The sequence below is a fragment of the Humulus lupulus genome, chromosome 4 (genome assembly GCF_963169125.1).
Source record: "Humulus lupulus chromosome 4, drHumLupu1.1, whole genome shotgun sequence".
Taxonomy (NCBI): domain Eukaryota; kingdom Viridiplantae; phylum Streptophyta; class Magnoliopsida; order Rosales; family Cannabaceae; genus Humulus; species Humulus lupulus.
Genome location: NC_084796.1, coordinates 29,361,162 through 29,374,712, shown reverse-complemented (window position 1 = coordinate 29,374,712; position 13,551 = coordinate 29,361,162). Strand labels below are relative to the sequence as shown.

The following is a 13,551-nucleotide window of genomic DNA, read 5'->3' as shown; positions in this document are numbered from 1 at the left end:
CACATAATAATGTGGTCTCGTACATATATCACATATATGCCTAATATACCCATAATGGGTAAAATTACGAAAATTGCCCTTCTGATAAGAAACGGGTCCACATGCATATTTAATACACCTAAACATACATATCAAGTCATATTATAATATAACTCACATAATCATGCAATGATACACATATATATCACATAAGTACATAATTTCCATAATTTATCATCCTTGCCCCCTAATCAAGGCTCTAAGCCTTATTAGGTAATTTGGGACGTTACAATAGTAGCCATCATTAAACATCATTCCCTATTTCTTAGCACGTAGAGAAACTATTATGTTTCTAAAAACTGAAACCATTCCTTATCTTTTGTTATGCTAATCAATTGGGAACCCTATCTATTTCATCTTCCCCTTCTTCTGAAAGAGTTAACAAGGGTTCACAAAAATGAAGATGAAGGCGTTGGCTAGCTGTCGGCCAACCAAAAAATATGTTGGGTGTGATGAGTCTGGTGACCCCTCTCTGCCAAAGGATGTCATGCGAGTGTAGAGAAACTGCCTTAAACCTCGTCAAATTCCACGAAAAAAATTGGTTGATTCTCAAACTTCAAAAGGGAACCATTCCAAAGGTCAATCGATCACCCAGCCACGGCGCAAGTGAGGCAAGAAGTGATATTTGTTAAATAAATTGTAATTAAATTTCTAATTTGTTTACCTTTTCCTAAAAGTAAGCCTTCTTACATTACAAATTAACTCCAGTGAGTTATTTACACTGTTTGTTTTAAATTTTTCTCATGTCCTCGTTAATAAAGGACGGCCTAGATGAAATGAAATAAAGAGGTTTGAAGGACCATTTGCTCAACGAAACAAAGAAATTGCATCGCTTATAACCATTTTCTCTTCGAACTCAAAGGTGTCCGATCCGGATATTTACATGACCTACAACAATTTCCAAAATCTAACTTTTAGCATGTTGTTTAATTTGCGGAGTGATGTCGAGGAAATAAAGTACAAAGGTTGTTGCCATTGTCGTCATCAAGCACAGATTGAGGCCACTAACGAAGTTTTTTCACCATCTCTACCCCGTCGTTCTTTTAAGAACAAGTAAGTGAGGTCCGGATAACACCGCTCGTCTATTCTCTACAGTGTTCTTTGATCAAGTTAAGCTATTTTTTTTTTTTTTGTTAGTTTAAGTTGTGGGACAAGCCCAAAAAAAACAAAGAAAAAAAATCCTATGTGGAGGTTGTATTTTGAATATGTGTTTTAGCATGTAGAACAAATGTACTGATGTTAAACTGAAAGTTATACCTTCTTCATTTCGGTTTCAATATGTGCATATAAATTTATTTTTCCTTCTTAATGCTTACGATTAGATATTTCATTTTTTTCATGAAGAACAGTTCAATATCTTAGTGTAAAAATGCAATTTAAATTAGGGGTGGCAATTCGTGTTATCGTGTCATAATCGTGTCGACACGATTATGACACGACACGATTAGAATAAACCCGTACACGACACGATTATTATTCGTGTCAGAAATCCAAACCCGTACACAACACGATTATCTTAGCGGGTCACACGTGTCGACACGATAACACGTTTAATAAATTTGTCATTTGACACAAATCTAAAACTGACACGATTAATACACAATTAAACGTGTAATGACACGACACGAAATTGACACGATTAACATAATATAAATAAATTAAAATGTTTATATAATCTTAAACGTGTCTTAAGCGTGTCATTTTCGGGTTAAGCGGGTTGACCCGAAAATGACACGTTTAATAAACGTGTCGACACGATTATGACACGAAAATTAAACGTGTCACCCAAACCCATTTATTTCGTGTCGTTTTCGAGTCGTGTCATCGTGTCGTATCGAAAATTTCCAGCCCTAATTTAAATTACACAAATACGGTAAAATATAAATATATATATATAATTGACCCTTAAATACAATGGTATAGATTACAACAATTATATGATTGAATTTAGTTTCCTCCCACTATAAGAATATGATACTAAAAATTCATTTGTATTATAATTCTGTATTGAAGTTTATAAAATGAAGCACATGGATTTTATGGAAACTTTGTAGCCACGTCTGTGCTATTTAAGAATATATACTTGTCAGGGTGATTAAATACTTATTCATTCGATTAGTACTTAGTTAACATGGACTAGGAAAGGGAAAATTGGGTTGGCATCCTGAACACTCTTTAAACATGTGGGAATACAAAACAAAACTAGTAGCAAATACATGTTCAGTTGACCAATATCAAATACCGTATTCAATTTTTAATTCTTCATATACATAGGTATATCTATTGGGCCAAAAAAGATCTTACTGGTTACTACAATGTCTTGTATTTAATATGAATGAGGCAGTTGACCAAACCAAAATATAACCAACACTCAAGTGAAAGAAATATTGAAGTAGCAAAATTTGATTGCTATGTAGTAGTTGAAGCTGTCCTAGTGCACCTTATTTAAACTATGAAATTTCTAAACAAAGACTTGCACACAACAAATTTATTCCAAGACAATTCCTTATACCAGGTCAAAAACCATCAATATGGAAACATAAAGCTCTCTATTCGGGTAGAATGTGGTCCATACAGTGTTGTTCATTTTTCGAGAACACTTATTCGAAGGTTAATCAATTCACATTTTACATTATTTTAGAAAAGGTAAGCAACCACTCAAATCATAAAATGTCACATTTTAATCACTTCCCAATTACTTGACACACAATCTATTTCATTATGGTACACTTTGCTTTCAGGTAATTTAGAAATTGAAAATTTTCATATTTGCTTATCTTTTTCCAAGTACAAAATTGATAGTGGGCCTTAATTTGGTAGCCCATATATATGCCAAAGTTCTTCATGGTTAGAGCAAAATGAGTACCCTTCCATGTCTGGGTTAAGAAAAAAAAAAAGCATTGTCCAAAACATAAATGTTGTTGTAAATTGTGGAAATTATTTGAATCTCTAACCAACGTTACAATGGAATAGGGTTTTCAACTTTTTTATGAGATGATGTTAATTGAGTTAAGGTATTGATAACTTCTTGGTTTACCAAACAGTTTTCATGCTTGTCCTATTTGCATCACATGAAACTACCTGCGAAAGTTGCAATGTCTATCAACAAGATTAATTAATGGTCAATACAAAAAACAATATGGAGGAAACAAACCCATTCAAGTCATTGATAAAATCAAAATTGAGAATTGCGCTTATGACCCATAGAAGGACAAGATCCCAACACACTTGCTTTGACATGTTTCACTTTCAAAGCGTCACACAGAACTGTATCCTCTACCATTTCCATCTGCGAGATACTCAAGATTTACAAATGCTAAGGGAAGACATGCAATTTGTGTTTGACGAAGGACATTGTGGTACATACAATATTGTTACAAATTCAGTAAGTTGCCGAACTCATTTCTTCAGATTCAAAGTAGTGATGTACCTTAACATTATGAAAACCATTTTATCATGAGACATTCATACATTCTGATCCAGCATAAATCATTTTTGAAACAAAAAATGCTTTATGATATAGGCCACGGTATAACAAATTGCTGCCTTTTTTTTTACAATTAAAGCTTTCAAGGAGGTATTGTACAGGCAAACTTATACTCTCTGACATTTGGAATGGAGTGGCAATCACAATGACTAGTCACTCTAATCAATATGAAATTATAACTATGTACACAAATGGTTTCCACAATTATCGCTGGATTTGCAAGCTGGGAAGACCACCCATTCAAATGCCTTTTTGCATATGTACACAACAATTCTACTGGAGAAAACCAACCTAACCAGGAAACTTATCACTACCACGCGGCCAGTCAAAACTTATTGTTCTATGGAAACAATGGCGATAAATTTATAAGATTGTTTTATCTGAAAAATGGAGATATTAAAATGCAGAGTGATCTCAAAGAGACCCCCAGATATTTCAAAGGAAATGATCCCTCACCAAGTGCAACAAAATTAAGGATAGTTTACTTCACCTCAGCAGCCACTCCCCCAAAGAAAACTTGGGACTTATTAAGAAAATTCAGGCTAGGCTTCATATGTGGGTGAGTAGGCGTTTATCATATGCGGGGAGAACTCAGTCGATATTTTCGATTCTGCTTAGCATCCGTAACTATTGGATGCATATTTTTATGCTTCCCTATAGTGTTATTCATGAAATAGACAGATTGTGTCGAAATTTTCTATGGGGTTCATCTAAGAACCACAGCAAGTTTCATTGTACATTGTGGGCTCAAGTTTGTCTCCCTAAAGCTCTTGGAGGTCTGGGTTTTAAGGAAGGTTCAGTTTGGAATAAAATTCTCATGGCTAAATTTATTTAGGCTTTGTTGACTAAACAAGATGTGTTATGGGTGAAATGGATCGACGGGATTTATCTTAAGGGTCAATCTTTCTGGTCTTATCATCTAAAACCTGATGTGAGTTGGTACTGGCATAAAATTTGCTACCTGAGAGAGACTTTTCCTGAATCTGTTTTGGTTAATTCAGCTGTGACTGGTAAACTTAGATTGAATGTTCTGCTCAGTAGCATACTTCAGAGGAATAATGTTGATTATGCTAAGGCAGTTTGGTGTTGCCTTTCAGTCCCTAAACACCATTTTATCCTTTGGCAATCGGTTCTTGGTCACCTCCTGACTAGAGATAACTTGCTGAAGTGTCAGATTTATGTTTCTTCTCTGTTGTGCCCGGTTTGTAAGAAGGAAGAGGAATCTCATCAGCATTTGTTCTTTGACTGTTGTTTTTCGCAGCAAGTTTGGCAATTACTTAGAGGTTGGTTAAGTTCTATTATGTGGCCTATTCAGTTTGCTGGCTGGAAGGAGTGGTTAAAAGGGAAGCCTAAGAATGTTTTGCACAGCATTTCAGAAGCATCACTGGCAGCTGCGGTGTATGGTGTTTGGTTTAATAGAAACTCTTGTATTTTTTCTTTCTGTTCCTTTTCTCCTTTACACATAGTGAGGTTGATTAAGCAAGCCCTGAAATTTAGATTAAGTGGTAGGTTGAGTCAAAAAGTCCTGAATAAGAATTGTATTCTTGCTGAAGTTGTTAGATGTCTGTAATCTGTTAAACCTTTGGGTTGGTTCTTGAACTGGTTGTAATTGTTGTTTTGGTGCAATATATTATTTCTTTTCATAAAAAAAAAAATGTTGAGTGATGTGGGACTACCCCTACAACCACTCCTTTTCTCAAAACCAATGGGTTGGAGTAGCAATGAATGCATTATACTGCACTCTAGGGACGGATTACGACTGTGGGACATAGGTCGGAGTCAAGTTGTTCAATTAAGGCATCTTCCATCAGTGGGAAAGACTATAAACACATTCATCAACATTAAAGATTTCAACGACAACCACATGGAGCCCCAAAACAGGTAATATTAAGGTCCCAACCTATTCTCAAAGATTCTCATTAAAATTTAAAAAATGAAGTTTATTGTCCCAGCTAAAATAAATAGCTAAATTTTTCTTAATTGTATTATGTAAAACATTGGGAACAGGGTCACCATGAATGGTCTAGATGCAGTATATGGTACCAATGACAGATTGTACTTGTTCAACTCAAGAAATCCAACTGCTACAGTCATTGACTTACCATCACAAATTAAAGATGTCTTCAGCATCAACCTCAATAAAAATTCAGTCCTTCTCGAAGTAAAGACTTCGTCTATCTCAAAATATTATCGTCATCGGGACAAGGTAGTCAACATAAACATAAGGGAAGGTAGTTCAATGACAACCTACATACTTCCAAGATCAGCGCAAGATTTACAACTAGATACAAGAATCGAGCAAGTATGGTCAAATGGTGAAAGAGTATTAGCGCTAAACCAGAACGATGTATTCGTTTTAGATCACCACAACTTAGATTACACAACCGTGATTGGGGATTTTTTACTACCACCAATACGACATATTCGTACAATCGACACATCCCAATTAGTTGACCCCATCTTCCATGCAATCAATAACAAAATAATAATTTCCTCGTCAATTAAGCCGCCAATGTGGTTTCCAATTTAAACCTATATAGTTCAACGTACATGTCAAATGAACTTACAAAAGTATAGTAGGAATAATTCATCAATTAATCATCTTCTAAATAATATCATATTAAATTTTTATTCTCCATAAATTACTCTAAGAACTATGACTAATTATTATTTATGACAGAAATAGTTCAATCACACTTTTTTTAAGGAAGTAGCGACTCCTAATCGATTATAAAATTACTTATACAAAGGGAAAGTCTTACATACCAAATATTATATAATGGCCAAAATTCATTATAAATTAACTATGCAACCTAAAGCTACCTAATCAATGGTAATTCATTCTTCTAACCATTAAACAAGTAAAACAAAATTGAAATATTTACTAAGACAATTCATTTGTTACTCGCTAAAAAATAAACAATAATTACTTTCGGTTTTTTTACTTTCAGCTATTACGTTATTACTAACCACTCTATTGAATATTACTTACCGGCATAAAAAGGTTACTTATGCGCAAATAAGTTACTGGGAAATTCATTACTTTTAGATACAACGTTATTCTTGACTACTCCTTTAAAAATTACTAAGTGGCCTCAAAACATTACTTTCCCAATATTGTAAATATGTTTGAACACAATACCAATTTTACCTTATTGCCCTCCACTGTTGACTTTTTTTACTGCAAATTACTATTTTGGCCATACTTTTCAGACCACGTTAACAGACTTTTTCACAACCAGTTTACATAACCGGTTTATCAGGTATAAAACTTTAAAAATATAAACACCAAAAAATTTCATAGCTTGACACTTGGCAATTTTTTTGGGTCACACTTGTTGGACTAAGTCTTGTGATGGACTAAATAATTCGCTAACATTTATATAATAAATTAAGTTTTTTTTATTAATATAGTATAACAAAAATAAAATGTAATGAGAAATGTAAAAATCAAAAGGGAAAAAGCCAATAATTTCATAATAATATCAGTTCAATCCTACGAATGTGGAACCTACATTTTATATGGACTTTTTATTGAAGTTTTAAAAAATATGGCTTTTTTTCAACATAATTTTTTTATGGCTTTTTATAATTTTTATGGTTTTTTTTCCATATTTTTATCAAAATTTCTAATTATGTCATATATTTATTACTATTGAACTTTTTTTCAAGTAGAAGGGTAGCTTTGTAATTTCATTTTATTTAATTTTTTTTTAACTTTTCTATACTACATTAACTTACCTTTTCAATTATTATAAAGGGTAATTTTTATATTTTTATATTATTTTATTTTAACTTTTTTATATTACTTTTTCTAACATTACCATTAAGTTTTTTATGTATCTGACTATTCTTCTTCTCCTTCTTCAAGCCGGTTTTTGTGTTTGCATGTTCTGCATCTTCGGTGATCGGAGTGGTTGAATAGAAGTTGGGGTGATCGAAGTGGTCGAATAGAAGCTCGGTGAACGGAGGGGACGACTAGTAGCTCGACGAAATGACGTGAAGGAGTGGAAGATTTTCGGAAAGTCTTGGCTAACGGATTGAAACAGTTGTCCGGCGTATCCACGGCGGAGGTATGGGTTTTTTGTTCTGTTTTGGGCATTTGTTTTCTCTTGTCTGCATGTGCTTGTTTTCTTTGATTTTGTATTTTGGCGATATTAATTGTTAATGTGTTGTGCTTAACATGGGTTTTATTTTGGGAATGACTGATTGTTGAGGTATGCATTTTTTGTTCTTTTTTGGACATTCGTTTACTGTTGTCAGCATGTTTTTGTTTTCTTTGATTTTGTACTTTTGCGATATTAACTGTTAATGTGTTATGTGTTATGTATTTTGGCCATTTTAGCTGTTAACTGTTAATGTGTTTTGGAGATTTTAATTTGCTTGTAAGGTATTTGTTTTTTTAAGGTTGGTAAGGGTGTAAAATAATTAAGAGATATTCATTAGTCCCGTAGTAATGTCTTAAGCACTTTTAATGTGTTGTGTTTTTAATCAGATGTATTAATTTGCTTGTAATGTATTTATTGTTTTAAGGTTGGTAAGGGTGTAAAATAATTCAGAGATATTCATTAGTTCCGTAGTAATGCCATGAGCATATGTCTGAGTTTGACTCTTGGATTAAACATGATTTGAAGAAAAGGAACAAGTATGTATAACCATTAATTATTTTTAAGTTTTTTTATGCGTAATATGTCTGTTTAATTTGTTAACTTTTTTATTTTGTGTTTTAATGTATTGTTCAAGTTCAAGAAATATGATGATAATTCCGTGGACCCACCAATTAACTTCACTTTTGTCCTTATTTATGAGAAGACTTGGTTTCATAGCCTTTATTTCTCTGGACAATTCATTGATTCATCAGTGAGATTCTTCCTTTTATTTTATCTATGTTTTCATGTTGGACTTATTTTTGTGTTTTAAAAGGTAATAAGTCTAACGATCTATTGCTGCTATATATTATGATGTTATTGTGTAACCAGTTCCCATACTGTTTGCTTTGTTGTAGTTCATTGGGTAACTGGTTACCCAAGCTTTGTAACTGTTTTGTGTTGATGATGGTAACCAGTTACCCTTGAGTAATAAAGTTTTCTTGTCTGTTATAGTTGATTGGTTTCTATATATATTATCTTATAAGCATGTATTTTTTTTATTATGGAGCATATTGATGTGATGATGTATTACTTAAGGAGAAAGGTTAAATCATCTAAAGATTTGAAGAGGAAAGTATCTATGATTGACACTTGTTTTGGGCAAAACATAGTGTTTATGTGTAAAGATTTTAAGAGAAAAGGTAGTGGTGCATTTAAAGTATATGAGAGTTGCGTTGCTTTGAAGATAATGAAGGGGGAATCCAAGTTTTGTGCAACTCATTGGAATTTGTTTGATGATGTTGTCATGCCTGTTAATGTGAAGGCTCTTATGCACTGGATTGTGTTGCACTTTAATATACAACAGAGATCACTTACGGTGTATGATTCAATGTCTGGTGCAAAGCATGAAAATCAGACTTTACCTATTGTTGAGGCATTTGTTATTTTGATTCCTCTTCTATTGGAGAAGATTGGTTTCTATGATCGTCAAGATATTAATATTGATGTTAGTCCGTTGGATATGGTAGAGAATGAGGCTTTGAAGTTGAGCACTGCTAGAGGCATTCCTCAAGAAATTGATTGGTTAGTTTGTTTATTTGATTTTAGTTTTTTTTTTTTCTTTGTGTTCTTTTTGTTTATATGTTCTTAGTTGTTTTTTTACCTGTTTCCATTATGCAGCGATTGTGGGGTGTTTTCTACTTATTTTGCTGAACAAATAATACTTGGGAAGGAGAATGAGATGCCTAAACATATTGATGTTCGTCTCCTTCGCGAAGACATTGCTGTCAGCTTGTACTATCATGGAAAGAACAAAGAACTTGAGGGATACTTAACTAGCGATGAGTTCAATGAAAGGCTTTTGGAGAGAAGACAGAAGAGAATGAAAATTGATGCATAGGCTTTTAGTGATATTATGTTTCTTTTGCTTTTTTATTTTGCTATAACAGTTATTAAATGATGGATCAATTTCTAGTTTTACAGTTAGTTATTTTAAATTTTTGCTTATGTAAAACATGGAGATTCTTAAGGTCATTACATATATATATATCAGTATAGCCTTTTGTTAATTCATTTGTTGTTTTATTTTTATTTTTTTGTTCATTGTTTCTTTAATTCAATTATTAATATATATTGTATGTAACACTTTAAAGCAGGTAGTTAGTATTCCTTTTTTTCTTTGTTTTATGGAATTATTTGAGGGTAACCAGTTCCCAGATTGGATATTTAGCTAATTTTCCAGGTGTAAGTGGTGGGAAGAATGATTTAGAGGGTAACTAGGTACCCACGTTGTTTCTTTGCTAACATATTGAGGGTAACTGGTTACTTAAGTGTTTTTTTTTTTTTTTCCTCATTGGTTTGTTGTTTTTTATTTCAATTATTAATATATATTTTATATAACACTTTAAAGCAGGTAACTAGTTTTCTATTTGTTTTTGTATTTTTTTCCATTGTTTTATGGAATTATTTGAGGGTAACTACCCCCAGTTGGGTTGTTTAACTAATTTTCCTAGTGTTATTCGGGCAAGAATGATTTTTAGGGTAACCAAGTACTCAGGCTGTTTCTTTCCTAATATACTGAGGGTAACTGGTTACTTAAGCGTTTTTTAGATTTTTCCACTAAGTTTGTCTTATTATAGTAATGCAACTAGTTTATTAAGTTAATATTAAAGTAACTTTAATATTATATATAGAGGAGTTTGTGATAGAAGAAAGTAAGGGTTTTAATTTTTTTTTTTTTTGGCTTTTAGATTTTTATAGTGGGTAATTTATCTTGTATTGTAATATCAGGGTAACAAGTTACCTATATCATTGTTTTGTTGTTATTTTTGGGTAACTGGTTACGTTCATGTTTGTTTCCTTTTGGTGTATTTATACTGATGGTGGCATTGATAAGTAAGAAGTAAACAAATCCAAGAAATTAGTTTGAAAGGATTTTATAAGTTTGCATAATCAATCAATGTGTTTAAATTTGAAATTTTTTTATTAAAATACTGAATAATACTTGATGAATATGAAAGTCACTCTTTCAATGAATAAAGCTATTAAAGGTTTGTTTTGCTGTAAAATATGAATCTATGTCTTTGGCTTTTTCTGTTTGTTTGGCTTCTCAATTGGAGGATTCCTACAAGTCTTCCTGTTATGTCCTAGTTGTCCACATTTCCCACAGGTGATTATTACTTTAGGTTCCCTTTTGATCTTATTCTTTTCTTTCTTGGTCTTCTTGCAGTGATTGTTGCCTTTGGAGGCAGCACCATTATGTCCAAGTGTTGTGGGAGATTCCATTCATCTTTATGGGGCAAAAGATGAACATTTTCTTGATACAATGCTTTCAACGTTTCTGTTCTGTAGAACTTTGCACAATAATCATACACACTCAAGTTTCTCTTTGCAATGACAGTTACTGCATGGCCACAAGGCATTTCATCTTCTTGAAACCTATTGCAAGTACATGTTCTATTATGTATATTTACTGTGAAATTTATCCCCTTTTGATCACAAACTTGGTATCTATTGTGTTGAAAGGCAAGACCTAAAAATAGTTTTGTCATGAAATAGAATCAGATAATAAACATTTTAACTAGAATTAACATTGAAAGTAACTAGTTATCCTTCTATGTAAATGTTTTTTTTTCTATTGTTATGGGAGGTAATTGGTTACCATCTATTGACAGAATAAAGAATAGTAAGAATAAGTTTAGTTGCATACCTCATACTTCATTTTTGAAACAATGTCATGTCTCAACTCATTCTTTGTTGTTGTAGAGACTTTTGTGAATGTTCTGTTTGCATTATTTGAGCTGTTCCAAACCCACTTTTGAACCAAACTTCTAAGGCATTCAACCAAGATATCAATGGGGAGATTTCTTGCAGCTTTTAGTGTAGCGTTGAGTGACTCTGCAAGGTTGGATGTCATCATGGTGTATCTTTTTGTTGGCGAGTATGATCTTGCCCAAGTTTCATACTTGACTTTCTATAAATAGGGTCTAATGCGTCTGTCAAGTCTATCAAGGCCTCTCATGTAGTATTCACATTCTGTTTTTGTGTATGCTTTTGCTACTGCAATGAGTTTCATTTGTAGCTCTTCTCCATGGCTTCCATACTTGCTTTTCAAATTATTGAGCAAGTGAAACATGCAAGCTCCATGGAAAGCATTTGGGTACACCATATGTACTGCATTGTCTATGCTCTTATGTCTGTCGGAAAATATAGCCAATCCTGTGGAGTACAAATATTGTAAAATAAAAAACAAAAATTAGGTATTTTTCATTTTGTTTAATTTTTGGTGAAGGTAACCAGTTACTTTATTCAAATACTAAAAGAAATAGCATGTATTTGTGTATTTGGTTTTGGTAACCAGTTCCTTTGTATTTGTAAACAAGAATATATAGTTGAAGCTGTCATACCTTCAGGTTCTCCATAGGTGTCTCTCAGTTTGGAGAAGAACCAAAGCCATGAGTTATCATTTTCAGAGTCTGCTATTCCAAAAGCCAACACGAAAATGTTGTTGTTTGAATCTAACATTGAAGCTGAAAATAGGGTACCACCATGTGCATTTTTCAAGAAAGTTCCATCAACAACAATTATAGGCCTTAAGTATCTCCAACCCTTGATTGAGTTAGAGAAATATATGTATAGGTATTTGAATCTATCTTCCTTGTCTGTGAGTAGGTGTGTTATTGTTCCTGGATTTGCTTGCTTCAACATGTAAATATACATTGGCAACTTTTGATATGAATCATCGGGGTTCCCTCTTACTAGACACAAAGCTTTCTCTCTTGATCTCCATGCTTTTGTGTATCCCATAGTTACTCCGAAGTCATCATTCATATCATTCATGATGTCATTTGGAGTGTAATTTCTTTTGATTGACTTGTACTTATTCTTTATTAATTCACCAATTACGATGCTTTTTGCTTGCCTGTGGTCTTCCATAACAATTTCAACAGAGCAAGTGTGATTTGGAATGCATTTCTGTACCTTGAATACATCTTGATTTCTGTACTTAGATGCTCTCACCAACCAGTTGCATGTTTCATCTGCACAGGTAACTAGGTACTCTCTAGGTTTTGATCTTTTTGTTTTAAATTGGAAGTTATGCAGCATTGCATAGTAGCTAAGAGTTGATTTGATTGTGTTCTTATCCTTGTAAATTTGCCCTTGCTCTATTGTGTTAACTCTGTAATCAGATATTACTATTTGGATTTCCTCCAACTTCTTTTTTCTTTTTGTATTGTCTTCAATTATGAAATCAGTTACTTCTTCAGCAAAATGAGGTATGTATGACACATTTATGCCCTCATTTGTTGTGCTTGACATTCCTTCTTCAAGTAACATTTGTTCATTGATGGAAGCTTGGTTTGCTTGCATTAATAATGTCCCCACCTCCATTTCTTATGCTGTAGCTTTTTGATTTGCTAGTAGAAGAAGGTTATTTTCATTGCTTGATTCTTGAACTATAGTGACACACAATGGTAAGTCTGTTATTTTTGCAGCAATTTTTTTCTTTATTTCCATGTAGAACAACACTGAATTGTCTGTTTCAACCTTCATTGGCGGTGTTCCTTTTTCTACTTGATAAGAAACTTCAATAGTTGTCGTTGTTTCCTTTATCTCATTTTTTATCAAATTCACTAAGTTATCAAGAGAACAATTTGGTGTTATTAATATCCCAGTCATTGTGTACCCTTGGTACTTGTTGTTTTCATTCCACTTGCCTCCAAATTGAACCAAAGAAGTAGTATTGTCCATACCTGCAAAATTTGGCAATTTTTAAGCAATTAGTTGGTTCTAAATGGGCTAGGGAACTGGTTACCTTAATCCTTAATCACATACCCTTCTAAAACATTTAGTTTTATATATTGACTGTTTTTCAGGGTATCTGGTTACCCTATTGTTCCTGATTGTTTTTGCAGTAAAAATTCACACCAACATCAA

General features: G+C 32.9%; 2 protein-coding genes across 2 annotated transcripts; both read right to left on the bottom strand.

Moving 5' to 3' along the window:
- Positions 1-10,790: 10,790 nt before the first annotated feature.
- On the bottom strand, positions 10,791-11,533 carry LOC133832040 (uncharacterized). The gene is made up of 3 exons (XM_062262431.1): positions 11,324-11,533; positions 11,118-11,146; positions 10,791-11,052 (listed from the first exon to the last, which is right to left on the bottom strand). The coding sequence occupies exons 1-3, from the start codon at positions 11,531-11,533 to the stop codon at positions 10,791-10,793; spliced, it is 501 nt and encodes a 166-aa protein (XP_062118415.1).
- A 54-nt stretch (positions 11,534-11,587) lies between these two features.
- On the bottom strand, positions 11,588-13,005 carry LOC133832039 (uncharacterized). Its single transcript, XM_062262430.1, has 2 exons — positions 12,021-13,005; positions 11,588-11,832 (listed from the first exon to the last, which is right to left on the bottom strand). The coding sequence occupies exons 1-2, from the start codon at positions 13,003-13,005 to the stop codon at positions 11,588-11,590; spliced, it is 1,230 nt and encodes a 409-aa protein (XP_062118414.1).
- Between the last annotated feature and the right edge of the window lie 546 nt (positions 13,006-13,551).